General features: G+C 37.7%; 1 protein-coding gene across 1 annotated transcript in view; it reads right to left on the minus strand.

Annotated features, from left to right (window-relative positions):
• Positions 1–616: 616 nt before the first annotated feature.
• Positions 617–18,568, minus strand: part of LARS1 (leucyl-tRNA synthetase 1) — a 51,515-nt gene continuing 33,563 nt past the window's right edge. The window contains exons 27-32 of the mRNA XM_087709596.1: positions 18,424–18,534; positions 16,555–16,665; positions 12,560–12,664; positions 10,944–11,039; positions 6,144–6,276; positions 617–994 (exon numbers count right to left, since the gene is read on the minus strand). Of these exons, the coding sequence (XP_087565722.1) occupies positions 789–994; positions 6,144–6,276; positions 10,944–11,039; positions 12,560–12,664; positions 16,555–16,665; positions 18,424–18,534 (762 nt within the window). The 3' untranslated portion in view covers positions 617–788. The remainder of the gene's footprint in view (positions 995–6,143; positions 6,277–10,943; positions 11,040–12,559; positions 12,665–16,554; positions 16,666–18,423; positions 18,535–18,568) is intronic.

The raw sequence follows: 18,568 nt of genomic DNA on the forward strand, positions 1-18,568 counted from the left end.
TGAGGTTGGTAAAATGAGAACCCAGATTGTTGGGGGCAATAGGCTGACTCTGTAAACCGCTTAGAGAGCACTATAAAGCACTATTAAGCAATATATAAATCTAAGTGCTATTGCTATATTAATTAATATCAATGGAAGGTAGCTCAAAACGTAAGAGAGATCGTCAAACTGGAGAAGGTTGGTATAAAGGGAAACAAAGAGCCTACTTCACTTGCCGTGAAATCTGATTCTATAGAGCTCCAATTTTCTTCCTTCCCCTCACGGGATGCTGACTGCATGAAACACTCGATCCACGCACTGTCAAAATGGAAAAATCAAATGGAAACAAAGCTCCGGGGAAGTTTTTAAATAGAATCCTGTTGCTTTTTTTGCTCTCAAGGGTGTCACACACCAAATTACTGGGATCGCCTTCTCTCAAAAGGATGGTCAACTCTAAATAAAGGCCAGGGTGACTTCACTTCTGACATATCAATATTTCCACTATATATAAATAGTCCAGAATTGCTATTATAAGTGCCAATATTGCACATGCATGTCAAATTACATAAACATTATTTTTAATAAACTCTGTACCTTGGCTAGAAGTAGGAAGGACATTCTCAAGAAAAGCCTCAGGCAAGGAAAATAGATTTATTGTATCCACATTTTAAAAACTGCAGGAGATTGATCTCCATGCAAATGAACCTTTTTTCCCTCTTGAAGTTAAGTTTGTCTGAATTTAGCAAGCGTCTGAAAAGCATCCATGTTGATTAAAGAGTTAACACTGATTAACCCAACACTTGCAAAATCTAATTAACTAAATAGACCAATGTATCTCCAATATCAGTTGTCTGTCCATTCTCAGTGAGTCGAACCCTCTTTTGAGCTAGGTCTATATGAAAGACAGCTTCATCTAAAATGGGAGACTTCTCAGCATCTTCCTTCCCAAGCACAGGAACACGTCGGGGTCCCCGGAGAGGATCATCAAATCGCATTAATTTTACTTTGGAAAGATCTGAAAAAGAATTTAAAGACATAATTGTAAGAGAGGTAACGTTAGTATATAAATCACAAGAAGACTGATGCAAAAGACGTAACAAAAATGGATAACTTTAACAGTATAAGCTGCTGTTGTTGCCTGCCCAGCTTCCTGAAAAAGTGCCTTGATAGAGGCTTACATTTTGCTCTTCGGGCCCACTGCTTTAAAGGATGGAGAAACCCTTCAGAATTAAGGCTTAATTAAAAGGCAAGGGAGGAGTGGAGTACACACGACATTTGATTAAAGATGTGACTCATTGAGCAGAATCACCTAGAGAAGAATCCCCATTTTTCCATCCAGACAGAGATGCATGAAGGCTTTGAGTTCCCTGAATGTTCTATTAGACTTGCAAATCATGTTTACATAAGGAGGCAGAGTTTCACCCACAATTCCAACCCTCTTAAGATACACTGAAGCTCTGTCAAGCTAAACTTCCAGGAGCAATTACTACATAGTACTGACTCCATGAGGGATTTGGGGAATTTCCAAAAGATTGTTTAATTGTTTTAATGATGTTTAAGATGTAGATTGTAATGATATTTCAAGTACGTTATTGAAAAAATTAACTGAGTACGGTCTGTATGTTAACACAACAGAACATTTTTTACAGAACAAAGTTTTTTTTCTTGCTTTTTTTTACGCAATGTATTAGCAATATGAACCACTTTCTTAAATTGTGCTCCGTGTTTATCAGTGAAGAGCCCACTTTAAAAGGGCTCTTCACAAAGAAGTCTCTCATCTGCTCACTCAGGTTGCTGATAAAGACTAGCCCTTGAGAAGTGTCACCTCCTCATCATTTCCAAGACATTCTCCTAATATCTTTCTCTGATGACTTACATAAAAAATAGAGGGACCACTTAATATATTTCCATGTTAACACTAAATTGGGTGGTATTACTAAAAGACAAAAATAGATTTCAAGATGCTCTTTAAAGATTAGAGGAATTAACTGAAAATTACAGAATGAAATGGAGGTTCTTCACTTAAAAATCAAATATACATTACCTCGGTAACAGTACTTGTGAAAAAGATCTTGCATGCAAAACTGAATACAAATCAGCAATATGATGTTGCTGGGGCAAAAAAATCAATATTGGGCTGAGTGTAGTTTCTAAATTATAGGAGACATAGTTCCACTTCTTTTACATGGGTCTGATTCAATCATAGTACTGTATTGAGGTTATGGGTGCCACACATTAAAAAGGATTCAGAGTAATTGGAATAGATTCAGAGAAAAGCAATGAGGATGATAAAGAACAAGAAACCAAGTCCCATGAAAAGAGATTGAAGGAGTTTAGAATATTTAAAAGAGAGAGAGAGATGATAGCGGGTTTTCAAAAAACTGAATGGATGTCACACAAAAGAAAGACAGGACTTGTTCTATATTGTTAGCAAAAAAAGTTCCTAACAATCAATGCAGTTTGATAATGGAAGCAATTACTCAAGATAGGTGATGGATTGCCCTTCACTGGATATATACAAGTAGAATGTAGACAAACAAAGAGGATACATTAAAATTCCTGACCTACATAGGAGATTGGATTCAAAGGGCGGAATAACCCCTTTTAATTTTATGATTCTCAATGGGATCACTTACCTCCTAGTGAGAAAGAAGTTGAAAACTGTACACAAGCACCTCTAATCTACACACGGGGAAAATCTAATCTAAAAAAACTACACATTCCTTCTCTACTCCTTAGTCTTTGTCTCATTTGAATCTGTCTCTTGTTATTGATGGTCACATATACATATTTCCTTTTTCCTGGCAATGCCTATAATGACTCTCACCAGGCTAATTTTCTATTTCAGCATATACATGTCACACAATATTTTCATGCAAAGGCTGAACATTAGATAAATTGAATTAATTAGACAATTAATTAATTAGACAATTTATTAATAATAGTTCAAATTTATTAATTAGATAAATTAGATAAATCTTTATCTTCATTAGATAAAGGGCTAAAGGGAACTGAGCATTGGCTTAAATGTCTCTTTCCAACATTGTGATGTTAATTAAGTTCCTCCAAAAAAACCACCATGTTAAACACGTCCAAATCCTGTTACAACAACTGACTTTAAAAGTCACCTTGTATGATATTGTTTTTTCTGATATATTACAGCCAGGAAAAAATCTATATGTATATACTTGAAGCTGCACTGAATAAACATTTGCAGGGTTGACAACAACAACAACAACAACAACAACAAATAAGCAAACCCCTCCACCAAATCCCTCCATTCTCTTCACTGTTGTAATTTTAGATCATTATGCATCCCAAATGGCTTCACTTTAAGGGATTCTTAATGGCAAGTATCTATTTTGGTGAAATACTGCCAAGTAGTCCAATATTTTCCTTGTGAAAAAAGGTAGCAAGATGTCATCTTAAAATTATCCTATTTAAAAATAGCAATGTGCTAGAGGCAAAGAACTTCAGACCGTTTTAGGAAAATCTAACAGCAACTATCACAAAACGTAAGGAGTTATTTTTCTGGAAGCTAAGACTCTCATTTACAGAAGTCTCTGCCTGTCATGTCTAAGACACTTCCCTTCCCCTTTTTTTAGTATTTCATTTCTTCATTTCTAGTAAATTATGTTACAGAGGGGAAGCTGAGATGAAAATCAAGTAATGGGTTTAGCGGTTATATCATTTTATATGCTATTGTGAAGGGGAAAGGGAGGAGCAATTATAGGCTGGTTTGATACTATTCTTTCCATAAAACTAGAAAGTGTTCCAATAAAAGCAGCTAAGTTATCTGTTTTGTCATGAGGTACAATAGTCTTTTTTCCCCTTTTTTGAAGAAACCTTTTCAAAAACTACAATCCACTTTTCAAGGAATTGCTAAACAGAATTTTCCTAATGAGCCGGCTATTTTAGTCTTCCTAAGTTCACAGTTCCCTTTCATCAGGCAATCTTTTTAAGTGTCTGCCTAACTGTGACATCTTCTGAAACAACCATTCAGAAGAATTACTGATTTAGTCTCAATGGCTTTTCATTCACTTCAAAACGGGTCTGGTTGTGGATCTCTCATAATTGCCTGCCCAAGTTTGAAATGTGTTGTACTGTTTTCGTTCGTCTGGCAAGACAAGTTATGTATTTTTCCCCCTCAACTGTTTTTTAAGAAAACAGATTCACATCAAAATATGAAAACTGTCCCTTTCCCTACGATCAAAACACACAAGCAGCTGAAGTGATGAGAAAATAAATTATCTGTGGAAAGTTTGGGCCTAGATATAACTCCCTATTTGGATATAACTGCTGGCATCAGCAAAGACACAGAGCAAACAGGACAATATCTCCTTGTGAAAGGAAGCTTTGTCAACTCTTCAGCACAGCAGCTATGGTTCGGGCTCAAAGTCTTGGTGACTTTAAATAAAAGATTACAATTCTCACGAAGAAAGGCCTTTACTGATTAATGGTAAGAATTTAAACATTCAATTTATGAAGGAGAGTGTGGAGTTAACTTAAAAATAAAAAGTTTAACAATCTGTGTTCTTAGAAAAGAATCTGTGCAGGAGTAGAGTGTAAAAAAGAAAAGGCATACAAAGACAGTGTCATGAACTTCCCTTTTCCCCCTCCTGGGACTAGAAATTTGGAAGAAAAAGCATTAATCATTCAATGATCAACATTAATCATATAGCTGATCTATGATATGATATAGATCATATATTGATCTATGATCAGAGTGATCATATAGCTATCAGCTTCAGCAAAACATGATTATGTCATGACTGGCTGCTCCAGCAGGCCAGGGGGCTTGTGAAACATCCAGCCCCATGGAAATTGTGAATGTTGCGTCTTTTTTAAAGTGTTGTCTTTGTCTATTTATCCCCCTTCCCTTGTCAGTTGTGAGCCGCCCGGAGTCCTCCGGGAGTGGGCGGCATACAAGACAAATAAAATGAAATGAAATGAAATGAATTATGCTCCCCACAAACATTTTATCTGATGGCTTATTTGCTAGATTTCTATTTTTCTTTTTTGTTCAACTGCCAAAGGAGTCAAACACTTCCCTCTCCCTCCCCTATCTTTCACCAAAGCAAGAAGGTTGTGAGATACAAATGAGCTGATTGACTTGCCCTAAATCACTCTGTGAGCTTCTATATCTAAGGGTAGACTAGAACCTGGATCTCCGCATGTTGGCTGGCATCGTAACCACTACACTATATTGCCTCATCACTCACCACATAAATTTATTGTCAGTCAGAACTATCCATCTGCCACTGCACCTCTTTTGCCATAGAGGTTTCCTAAACCAAAGGACCTTTAAAAAAAACCTTCTTAATATTTTACCAGGATTAGCAGCATTTAATAATCATACTGATGTTAATATGCATTTTAGTTTCAGTCTATATTTAACCACATGTATCCAAATTTAAGCTTTAGAATAAGGAAAATAATGTAATGATAATGAAGCAATTTCTATATTCAGAAGTTCAAGACAATTCTTGTTACAACAGTGATTTGGAAGCATTTTCTATTTGAAAAATACAACATTGTTTTACTATAATCTAAAATTACAAATGTGATTTCATCTTCACTAATAAAATATATTAAATTTAACATATTTGGTTTCTACTAACTTAATTTCCTTTTGGCAAGCTAGAAAGAACTACTTTTTCACCACAACACTGAGTATCATTTCTGGCTATTGAGTGAGGAAGTCCATTTGCTTTTTTCCTTTAACATTGCAAGACATTATGGTCTATTGCTTTGAGATAAATAGAGTGAATACTTCTCACTTCTAGCATATCTCCAGAAAGGTAAGACTTAAAAGTTCAATCATTACAAAAGTATGAAATGAGCAGAAGGGGTAACTCAAGACACATATGACTAAATTAATGCATCACTCAAACTGAAATTATAAATCTGCTGAAAGCCAATAATTATCACCAGTAGTACCAATTGCACATCTGGAGTTTTGAAACCAGCTCCTCTACGTATCAGAACCTCAACACAAACTCCTTCAAGTCCAGATCATAAGGGATTGAGCTTCAGTTGGTCTTAGACAAGAGATTTAGATATAGTGCTGTAGGCTTGTGGAGACCAGAGATGTGTTCTATTTCTTCTTTAAAAAATCTAAAATCTGTCTGAAATAAAAACTTGAACCTGAGTCCACATCTTACCTTTAATTCCTCTGTTCATCTTCACTAAGCGTCTTATTATTGCATCTCGGCCATCCCCTTGCCTGACTTCAATCTTTGTAGAAAAGTGTCCATTTGCTGGTTGAGGGTTTATTAGACAGATAGACACACCAGGCTGTAAAGAAAGTTTTTTTTTAAATCTGTATTTTGCATGGATTTTTCAAAGTCAACTGGGGACACAGAATACACAGGCTTATACCTAGCATCTCATCAATAAGTCTGGTTTCCAATTGTGCTACACATACACAATAATTTCTTCTATTATCTGTAAATTATCTGCACTCATTTCTGACACAGTTGTCAGATTTTCCATGTTCTGCATTATACTCAGATATGCTATTGTGGTGGTGATATTCTTACAGAACTGATGGATAAACAGTGGGGGGGGGAATCATGGAACTTTTGATAAGGCAACAAGATTACTGTATGGACAAAGATGGAAAGAACTGGCAATACCTATGACAGAGAAATGGTTGGTAAAGATGATAGAACTTGCTGAGATGGCCAAAATGACTGCCTAATTAGGAAAAAAGCCAGTATCTACATTTAATTGTTGACTGGAAACCCCTTATGGACTTCTTGCATAAAACAGGGGGGAAATGAACATGATGTATGATTTTGACAATTAGATATATTATAGAAAGAAGAGAGTCATAATATAACTTTAGAATAGGTGTGTCCAACCAGCGGCCCACAGCTAGTAATGCAACCCCACAAGATCATAAACTTTTAATGTTATTATGTCATTTTACATTATAAAACTGTATTATATATTTTGTATGCATCTGAAAACAATTCCTCTTCACGCTCTGTGACCCAAGCCGAAGTGTTGGATGCCCATGCTTTAGAGAAAGAAAGAAATTTACAATTGTATGTATAATTACTGTAAAGGAAATCAAAGGCACTCCTTTATCTTTTTTCTTTCTTTGCCATTTTTCTTCTGCCATTTTTTCATTCTGTACTTTAGCTTTTTCATTGCTCTTTTTTCATTCATTCATTCCTTGCTCTTTTTTCCTTCTTAATCTATTTTAGTTTGCATTAATTTTTGCTTTAATTTTAATTGAAATTAACACTTTTAATAAAATTGTACCCAAAAAGACAATGAAATGGGGGAATAGTGCAAAGGAAGAGACTTGATAAGTAACCAAGAGGAATAGGATAGTTAGAAGTGATGATCTGGGTCCCAAGAGGGGAAAACTTTTAGAGGGGCAAGACTAGGGTAGAAAAGTAGTTGCCCTTCCCCTCCTTCAGCATATGATCTTCTTACCAAAAGACAAAGCAGCGAAGAGCAGCACCAGAATAAGGGACAAAGGGGGAGGAGGCACCCTAATGTGGATGCTAACACCAAAATCAGTGAGTCATGTCTATGACAAGATACACAGCTGTGATAAATTATGAGAAGAGGATAACAAGATGACAGTCAAATCAAGGAAGACTGGTGGAGGGGATCTTAATAGGGATAATATAACAGATAGATGGATAGAAAAATAAGTCATGCTAACAGAGAAAATAGTATAGTGCAGATAACAGAATGAATTGGTATGCAAAGGAAGTAGGTTAAAGCTGGTACACAAAAGAAATTATCAACTGTTGAATTAAGATGTTGCCAAACAAAAAGAGAAAAAAAATCTAAAATCAACTGTAAAAATACAAAAGAAAAGAAAACTGCAGTGATTAAGACTTGTTGGGAATCGGTTGGAATCAACTAGGGCATTAGGGCAAAGAATGAAACCAGAATATCAGGGAGAGAACTCAAAGTTATAATAATAGAGCAGAATGAAAACACAACAGGAAAATCAAAAGATTATGAGAACAGTACACTGATGACATAGAAATAAGCTCTAAGAGATACAATAAATAAGTTATTGTATATAATAGTAAATAAACATAACTTGTGCAGTAAATAAAAAAGCTTCACTATTCATTTCTCTACCAAGATTTTATTTCCCATACTGCAAACTGTGATTCACCATCTTTTTTTGTTCAATGAGGGCTGTCAAATTTCCTGCCAGGGCTTCTATCATTCCCAAGCTTTTGACATACATCAGATTGCAGTTCGGGGTTCCTAAACTGCTCTCTACTCAACAGTTCAATTTGCCCATTTGATTGAAGCACAGAATCTTCTTATTAAGAGAAACTGCCACCGAATCCAATTCAAAAATGTGGTACATGTAAGAAATTCAGCAGCCTTGACCAAAGCTGTCACAAAAGGATAATTAATACAGCCAAATGCTCAGTCTTTCTACCCACACAATAAAGTAATACGCCGTGTCCTGAAACAGCTCGAGTTTGTGCTGTTCAGAAATATTCCAGCATTTTCATTCAATATACTTTACAAATTATGAGGTGAAGTATTTAATTATATATGGTAATTGATCTAAAACCTAGCCAGTAATTCCATATTCTGGAACAAAGCAAAACTAAATATTGTGATAGAAGGTGGATATGCAACCAGTTACTGTTGGGCAGGGATATAATATATAAACACAGAAAGCATCTGAAACTCCTCATTATGCTTAGAGTTGTCACTTGTATTCTTTTTAATTCTAGGACTGTTATTATCCAGACAACGTTCACAATTAAAATTAAACATGAATTAAAGTAATAATATTATAGCAAGAGAGGAAAAAGCCCCAATGCACTATTACCATTAATAATTGAGCAAGTAAGAATACACAGATAAGCTGTCTCACCTTCCAGTCTTTATATGCTACAGAGGAGTTCTCTGTAGTCACTTCACACATCATTTGTCAAGCCCTACACAAAGCAATCTCAGTAGAGAATGACACAATTGTAGCTTGGAGAAGAGAAACATTTAATTCAAGGGGTGACTCTTCTAAGGGAAGCTCAGTTCTCAGAGACTTCTAGTCAATTCTATGGATGTAAGGAGTATAAGATGCACCATGATTTTGAAGAGGTAATTTTTTTTTAAAAAGTCTTTGCATTCTGCAGGCCTCCCAAACCCTCTACATGTCTCATTTTTTGCACACAAAAAAGTGGGGACATGCAGAGGCTTTGGGAGGCTTGTAGAGTGCTCCTGGGAGCTCCGGGGGGGGGGGGGGGCGGCAAGAACGGCCCAATTTTTGTTCTCTCTTTTTTGCCCTCCCCAGCCCTCAGGAGCACTTTGCAAGTCCCCTCCGCGTCTATCTTTGCAAAGGGGGTGGGGTTTCGGTAGGCCAAAAATGCTGTATTCAGTGTATAAGACATACCCAGATTTTCACCCTCTTTTTATACTCCAAAAATACGGTAAGTAGGAAGCAGCAACTTTCTATAATAACCAAAAACAGATACTTAGGTAAATCTCAGGAACAGCCTTAGCCTTACCTACCATCATGTTCCTAAATATGTTCTGTTCAACTGATGACTTGCAGATTGTGGATCAATTCTTACAACACCCACTAGGATTTTATTTTATTTTATTATTATTTATCACATTTGTATACCATTTTAATCTTACAGAGTCACAGGAGATCAAAGGGTATAAAAGACTCACAGAATCAAAATATATTTTAAAAAAAACATTAAAGACAATCAATTTACATAAAAGGAATAAAAAAATTAAAACCAAGTGCAACACTTAGAAAGAATGCAGACTAGCAGGCTCTACTCTATCATAGGATGTCCAAATTAGTTGACAGAAGCATTTTTAAGAGCTTCCTGGAAGGCCAATTAGCTTTGAGGCCAGCTTCGCCTCAGGAGGAATGATATTCTATAGTGGAGGATATAGCAGAAAAGGTGCCACCTGATGAAACTCCCTAGCTGACAGGACTCATATCCTGCACTTTGAATTGGACCCCTTTAAAAACAATGCAAACTAGCAAACAGCGCAACTTATTCAGCAGAGGTATAACGTCTGCAATTTTTGGAATGCACCTAACTGCCCATGCCACCACATTTAGCACTGGCTGAAGTGCCTAGATACTCTTCAAGGGAAGCCCCATGTAGACAGCACTACAATTGTGCAATCAGGAGGTGACTAGGACATGAGTGTCTGACAATAGACCTAGTCGTTACTTTTAAAGCCCTACATGGTTTAGGACCTGGTTACCTGAGAGACCGCCTCCTGCCATTTACCTTCCAAAGACCGATAAGATCACACAGATTGGGCCTCCTCCGGGTGCCATCGGCGGGTCAATGTCGGCTGGCGACCCCCCGGGGGAGGCTCTTCTCTGTTGCTGCCCCGGCCCTATGGAATGATCTCCCCACTACTCTTCCGGCCTTCCGTAAAGCTACTAAGACCTGGCTGTTCCGGCAGGCCTGGGGCTGTTGATCAGCATCCAGCCCCATTTTAAGTGGTATGTATGTTGTGTAATTTTAAATAACCGTATTTCTATTTTTAATTTTTATATTCCCTTGTTGTCTGTAAGCCACCCAGAGTCCCCCTGGGAGTGGGCGGCATACAAATGCTAATAAACTTCCAAACTTCCAAACGGGAGCAGAACACAAAGCTGAGCCAAAAGCATTCCTGGCCACAACTGCCATGTGTTCTTTGAACAGGAGCGATGAATCCAGAAGAACCCACAGAATGTGCACCGAGTCTGTCTGGAGGAATGCAACCCCATCCAGTAGCAAAGATGATGAATCCCCAGATACAGAAAACCTTAAACCCAAAGACACTCAGGCTTGCCAGGGGTTTAGCTGGGTACGAAATAGGAATGATGGAAGCAGAAGTTTGATGAAGTCTAATGTAAAAGTAAAGCTCTCACAGAAAACAACAAACCATTGGGAATAACATTCCTGCAGGGACAAAAGAAGAAACAAAAAAAAAAAACCCAAACTTACTTCTACTCTGAATACGCAAAACGGCTTTCCAGGGCAACAATCTTCTTTAATTTTCTCATCTCCTTCAGAGGCAAATTTTAATTCTATATGTTCCAGCTTTAGAAGAAAATGGGAAAATCGTTTTTAAAAATCACTTCAAACATATTAATAAGAAAGCTCAATTGTATCAAACAAAGTGTTTCATTGTTAAATAAAATCATTTTTTGTGACTGATTAATCAGTTCTTATTTTTAAAAATTCCACAGCTTTGATTCTTTTTCTCTATAGATTTAAATGGATCTCAAGTTCAGAGGTCTGAGCCAGGAAGTGTTCCATTTTGGGCAAGTTTGGCAGTTTCAAAGTTATAAGATGTTTTATTGCTTCAGTGACTATTGCACACGTCAGATTCCAACATTCCATTATTTTTTTCACACATCAAAGCCTTTACTTTCTTCAAAGTAACTGTTCAAATCTCATTAAAAAAACTAGGTGTTTTTTTTTCTCACAACAAATAACATAATCAACAGAGTTATTGAAATAAATATACTAACTGTAATCATAGTCCTTTGCATCTGAATTTTTCTAAATTGGGCAGCTAAAAAATTCAAATAAATATACCCCCACTAAAATCAGTTAGAAGCGGCAATTTCTATTTATAGTAAGAATCATTAAATTTAGAGAAGGAATAAACACTGCCCAAAAAAGACTGAGAACTTCCAATAATTTTCTCAACTTGGGGGAAAACAACAATCTCAATAGGGTAAAACATACATCTGTCCAGGCGATAATAGGAAAGGAACATGTTAATTATACGCTGGTTTCACTTACAGAAGATCATTAATATTGATTTCAGGGCTCTAATTCTGGATGAATTCTTCCACTAAATATTTTTCATTTGCCAGCATTATACAGGATTTGATTGGATTAGGAAGCTATTCAGATAAGAACTGGAAAAGGTGCTTCAGAGGAGACAACAGCACACTAGGCAAACATACAGATGGCTCTTTAAAGAAGCCACATCTTTTCCTGAGTTTGATATGAGGTAGCTATGCAACTTCTCAAAAACATATACTTGCATTAAGCAGTCATTGGCAGGACACAGCAAGATGATTGCACCAGCTGTTCCACCTTAATTCAAAGCTGTATTTTCCTGGGATGGGTAGCTATTGTACAAGTCTGGGAAAAGATGTGGCTTCTTTGAAGAGGCACCCATTGATTTATCAAGGATGGCCACCTACCTGAAGCCAATTTTTCAATATTGCATATCCCTACAGTTGGATTGTTATTGTGACTCAAAATGAAAAATAAATATGGAGTTTTCTTTTACAGACCCATGTGCATAGGACACATATGTACACGTGCATGTACACACACACCTTATAGATAGACTTTGTATAACTAGCTAGGGGTTGAAGATAAACAGGCAATGGATATTGAGCAGTGTTTCTCCACCTTTGCAGCTTTTAAGAGGTGTGGACTCCCAGAATTCTACAGCCAGCATGCTGGTTGGGAAATCCTGGGAATTGTCCACACATCTTAGTTAGCAAGATTGAAAGACAATGATGTAGAGATTTTTCAGCAACAATGAATCTTACCAAGAGCTGAATATCATTAAAGCTTTCCTAGCAAATGCTCACCTCTAAGGAATTCGTCAAATAGACTATATTCTCCCGCAGGACAGCCTGTTCATCGAACTCCAGCTCCAGATCAAGCACATGGGATCCCTTCTTCTCTAAATTTTCCTACCAACAATAAAAAGCACAAGTTTTAAAATGCATCAATGAAATGCTGAGCAAATGTTTGATAGAACTTTTCTAGTAGGGTTCCCAGCTGGTCTATGAGTCCCAACAGAACCAGTTGCGAGCCAGTTTACAGAAGATTGCCAATTCCAGCCACAATTTTGAAAGCTCTTAAAAGTAACTTGTTTTTGTCTCAAATCTACTTTTTAATATTTAAAAAAAGCCCATTTAGAAAAATGTTTTAAAAGAGAAAACTATTTCTATTATTATTGTTATTTTTTAATTAACTAAATGTATATGCCACCTGACTCCCAGCAACTCTGGCAAGCACATAAAATGAAACATCTCCAAGGGGCAGAACTTGCAGATCAAAAGCCATATGAGGAGTTTCATATACTTTTAATAGGAGAGCCTTTGCCTCCCTCCAACAGCTTGCTGAATTTTAATTGTTGGGGACTGCTTTGCAAAAAAAAAATGTATATTTTTTTTGCCAACTCATAATGCACATGCAGTGAGTATCTAATAAGCCTTTTGGTGTCTGCAAGAGACCAAAACAATACCAAAGCAAGCAATACAACATTCCAAGATAAATGAGGTATGAGACTACATACCTACTCAATTCAGACTAAAATTAATACCAATCAATCAATCAAAATACAACTGTAAGGGACCTTGGATGTCTTCTAGTCCAACCACCTGCTCAAGCAGGGGACCCTATACCAAACGTGTCAAACTCAGGTCGTCACAGCAGCATCACATGACTTATTTCCCCTTCACTAAACCGGGCATGGCATGCCCAGTACATGATGTATCGAGCCCGCAAGCCGGGCCCTGCCATATACCATTTCAAATAGGTGGTTGTCCAGTCTTTTCTTAAAAACCTCCAGTGATGAAGCACCTACAACTTCTGAAGGCAAGCTGTACTATTGGCTAATTGTCCTCACTGTTAGGAAGTTTCTCCTTAATTCCAAGTTGCTTCTCTCCTTGATTAGTTTCCATCCACTGCCTCTTGTACTTTGGAAAAATAGGTTGACTCCCTCTTCTTTGGGGCAGCCCCTCAAATACTGCTGTTACCCCTAGTCCAGTGATGGCGAACCTTTTTTGGCTCACGTGCCATAAGTGGACGGAGCGCAGGGGGGTCGTGTGCAGACGTGCCACACCCATAATGCAATGTGTGACCGTCCCAGTGCACATGGAGCTCCATGTCATTTTTTGCATGTTTTTTTCGGCCTCCCCAGGCTCCAGAGGCTTTACAGGAACCTGGAGAGGGCGAAAACATCCTCCCCCGCCCCCTCCCCCCCAGACGCCCTCCGGAGGCTTCAGGAACCTTCAGGAGGCTTCTCTGAAGCCTCCAGAGCAGTCAAAACGACCCTCCGAGCAAACCGGAAGTCACTTCCGGTTTGCTCAGAGGGTCGTTTTGAGCACTCCGAAGGCTTCAGAGAAGCCTCCTGAAGGTTCCTGAAACCTCCAGAGCAGTCGAAATGACCCTCCGAGCAAACAGGAAGTCACTTCCGGTTACTCGGAGGGTCGTTTTGGGTGCTCCGAAGGCTTCAGGGATCTTCAGGAGGCTTCTGGAGCAGTCAAAACAACCCTCCAAGCAAACCGGAAGTTCGTTCCCGAACTTACGGTTTGCCTGTAGGGCTAGTTTTTTTGTGCTCCGGAGGCTTCAGGGAAGCTCATGAAGCCTCCAGAAGGCCTCCGGGGGCGTGGGGAGACTCTTTTCGTCCTCCCCAGGTTCCTATAAAGCCTCTGGAGCCTGGGGAGGGTGAAAAAAATGGCTTTAAAAAAGGACGAACTCAGCCAAATGGTTCCGCGTGCCACCTCTGGCACGCGTGCCATAGGTTCACCATCACTGCCCTAGTCCTTCTTTTCTCTAGATTGGCCATACCCAATTCCTGCAAACATTTTTCATACCTCCGTTAGAAGTGTCCAATAAAGACACAGGTTAGAAAATAATAAAGCTGAATACTGCATAATCAATGGTGCAGTATGGCTACTCTCAAGGTGTTTGGAAAGGGGAAAGCAGATAGTTATAGTAGTAAAGCAACAGCAACTCAGATTCCTAATCCAAAATAATAACTAATAGTGATTTTGGGTTGGAGGGAATCACTGTTATCTTATCCTTTTCCTCCTCTCCTGAAAGCTGTGTGTTTCAGCAGGAAAAGACCATTTGATTAGTGCTGAACTGAGGTAAACAAAGACTAGATGTCTAGTATTTATGTGCTGTGATGGGATTTACATGCTCCCCCAAGAGAAACAAGCCAACCTCTACACAAATAGGGGAAATGTTCCTTCTTACATGCCAAAAAAACAACCCATTAACCATCTTTTTTTTTGAAGTGTGCAGCACATAATACTCATTAAAATTAATATCTGTTGTGAAATATATTGTCATAGCCTTACTTTACTTCCTGTGTTCATCATCAAGTGACACACAACTTTATTGCAGAACATCTTCAACGTATGCACTAAGAATCTATTAGGATTTCTAGCATACTTCAGGTAATTCATACAGAAGGAAGAAAATGTAAATGTGGTCTAAATAAAACATTTTTATTGGTTTTCCCCATTATTAAAACATCACAGCAATCTTTCTCTTTGAGAAGACAGACTACTATGCAGTGTTGCAACCAGAAGCTGTAGAGTAGAATAGAAATCCTTGCTGCAGCTACAGGCAGAAGGCGGCATTTTCCAATAACAACACAGTAACTTTTCCAATTCAAGAAACACACTAAGTAAAATGCAACCACTAATATAATTTATTCTTTTAGTTCAAATTTTTAAAGTTTGTTGAAATGATACTGCTTTTCCTACTTGAGCTGAATTCTTATTTGAATTCAAGTACATTCCCAGTTGGAAGTAAATTAAACATTTAGCTAATCATGATTATATAAAGAGGGAGAAGGTGTAATTGCCACAAACAATGTTCTTTTATGTTCTTAAATGTTTAATTGATTGATTGAGATCTACCTGTAATGTTTCAAAGCACAATCTTCTCAAGGAATCTATAAGGGCAAGATATTTATCAAGGAATCTATAAGGGCAAGATATTTATCAGCCACCTGTACTATCACTTACATCCCTGGACCTGTTCTTCTACCCCACCCCTGAAACATGCAGTCAAAATTCAGCAAGTGGTCCTTCATCAGCTGAAAATTGAAGTGGTGAGCAATTTCACACGCAAAGTCCTACCAAGTAACCCCATGGAAAAATTTAGCCCTGTCCACTTTAAATCATCAACCTGCTCACCCTTTACGTGTTTCCCCAAAAGTTGTATTCCACAACAAATAACTAGTGTGTCCTTATTACATATAAACAATGTTCAATAAAATTAATGTCGATAAAATGCCATTTCAAAGTACAGTACATGTTTAGCAATAAACATAAATAATACCTTCATAACTCCTGAAGGAAGGATAAGATACACAGTTTGACTTCAAAGGCAAGTCTATATAAAATATATTACAGTCTAAACTGGATGTAACTAAACCAGAACCAACAACCAGGTAATATTTCTCTGGTTAGGGTTGAAGTGGGGGATGATAGATAGATAGATAGATAGATAGATAGATAGATAGATAGATAGATAGATAGATAGATAGATAGATAGATAGATAGATAGATAATCTATTTATATCAGGACATCTCATACAAAACACATAGTAATCTGAAACAGAAATAGTTCTGATGGGACACAACTTGTATGATCCTGTTCATTTTTTCTCCCTCTGAATTTTCAAAAAAAAAAAAAGAGTTGTGTTTCCATATCACTATTCTATCCTGCGCCATACTTACATTTTCTTCCACATCTCTGCATAATTTCCAGGAGTCTCATAAAATGCAAGAAGCAAGCCTATAAGCAGGAATTGTAGCATAAATAGCAAAAGGCTGACCTTAATCATTGCTACAAAAGGCATAACCCTTTTCATGTATTTTTTCAGTTCTGGCAAGGAGCTGAGTTCAGTGGCAATTATTTTGTTGTCTGGAAGCTGTCCTCCATTGGTCTACAACAAAAAACAAACAACACCCAATTATTCTTCTATTGACAGTTCTATAGGAAAATCAAGCACAAATACCCCTCAATTGGATCTTTTATTTATTTTACCTTCACCAGTCTTATTATTGTACCGAGTTCTGAAGCTCAATGAAGTGCAGATAATCTACTTCATAGGTGTCAAAGTCGCAGCATCATGTTGCCATCATGTGACATATCAAGACGTTTTCCCTTTTCGTGGAGCTGGGGTGGGCATGGCCAGTGCATGACACATCCGGCCCACAGGCCACCAGTTTGACACCCCTGATCTACTTCCTCCAAGACTTTCTGAAGCTATCACCCACTATCTTCTCCATAATCTTCCCCCAAAAGAGAAGGTTGGGAGAACAGTCAAAACAATGTTCTCATTTGTTTCTCATTTGTTTCTACAATTATCTGCTAACCTTTCTATTTGCTTAAACATCATTGTAGATCCCTTTTCCCCCTGAAGAACTGCTTCACCCCAATTTTAAATGCTGCTATTTAAAAGTTATTCTTTAATGAGTTCAGAAGACCACTGGGAACCCCTCTATCCTGCTAAGCCATGTTTCTATATGTAGCCATGCTCTAAATATCACACCTTGCTCAAAATCATTTAGGACAGCTATTCCCTCGGGCTGTCACAATTTGTGGTCCACCGAGCAGAACACAGCTGAGTAATCACACCCAGCCTGCTGAGCTGTCCACAAAGATATCAAGAGGGCTCCTGATTCTTGCTGGCTACCTGAACTACAAAAACAAAGGAAAGGGAAACAATTGGCTGTCAAAAGATACAATAGCCTATGATGCCATGTTGACAGCCTGAATTGGGCTTGCAGGATCTTAAGCTGCAAAAGAAAAAAAAATCTGTTCCAGGCATCACTTTTGAATACTACATCCATAACTCACTTTTCTCTGCCAGATAGAGTTGCAGCAAAAAAAGTAGGTTATTTCAAGCTAACAAAGCAAGCTGTCTGGAAAAATCCAATCCTATTCTCCAAGACTGTGCTGCCAAAATGTGGGGGCACGGAAGCAAATTTCCTTCTTCTTTTTCCCTCTAAAGCAAAGTATAGTGTACCCCCACTAGTCTAAGGATACTTCTATTATATTGCCACTTCACAAATCCTAAATATTGTTCCTGCAACAGTTTGCAACTGTCCTTACTGCAATAATCTAGAACTCCAGGTAAGGCAACCCACATGCTCTCTGTCCAATCTAGGCAGAAGTGCAAAAGCTCTCCCACCATTGCTAGTGGCCTCTCCTTTGTTCCATTTAGTATTGTGGTAAAAATAAAATATGTGGCTAATAAGTAAATAAAACGAGGCATAAGGATAGCTAATGGTCTTGCTTTTTTCTGCAGATATTTATGTATTGCATTTCTTTCCCTCCACGTTCAAATAACTTTCAGTTTTTAATTATCATTTAATAATTAATAATGATTAATTACTACTTTAATTATTTATTTATTTCAGGTTATGTAAACATCCAAGAAGGCTTGCAATAAAGCAAAACACAAAGCATGACGGGGCAAGCAAGTTAAATTCATACCACTAAAGTCAATTAAAAGTTAAAATCCTGGCAAATAAGCAATGTTTTTTTCTATTTTCCTAAAGATTTATTTAGACTGATTCTGGATGTGTATAATTAGCATGCTGGTTTTTAACCCATGTTTTATTTATGGTCCCCGTTTGCATAAACAGGAGGTTAAAAATATTTGAAGCCACGAGAGAAATTTAGGCAGGATAATCACCTGATAATGTTTTCGTAGAACCGACAGTGTGATGTGCTGCCACGGAGGGTAGTTCTTGGCCACATAAATGGTGCAGTGGGATGGCTTCTGTGGTATTTCTTTGTTGCCCTTCTAGAAAACAGCAAGGAAAGTCTTGCTTAGCAAA

The sequence above is a fragment of the Thamnophis sirtalis genome, unplaced genomic scaffold (assembly GCF_051295495.1).
Source record: "Thamnophis sirtalis isolate CommonGarterSnake01/CBP01778 unplaced genomic scaffold, rThaSir2_p1.2 scaffold_3, whole genome shotgun sequence".
Classification (NCBI taxonomy): domain Eukaryota; kingdom Metazoa; phylum Chordata; class Lepidosauria; order Squamata; family Natricidae; genus Thamnophis; species Thamnophis sirtalis.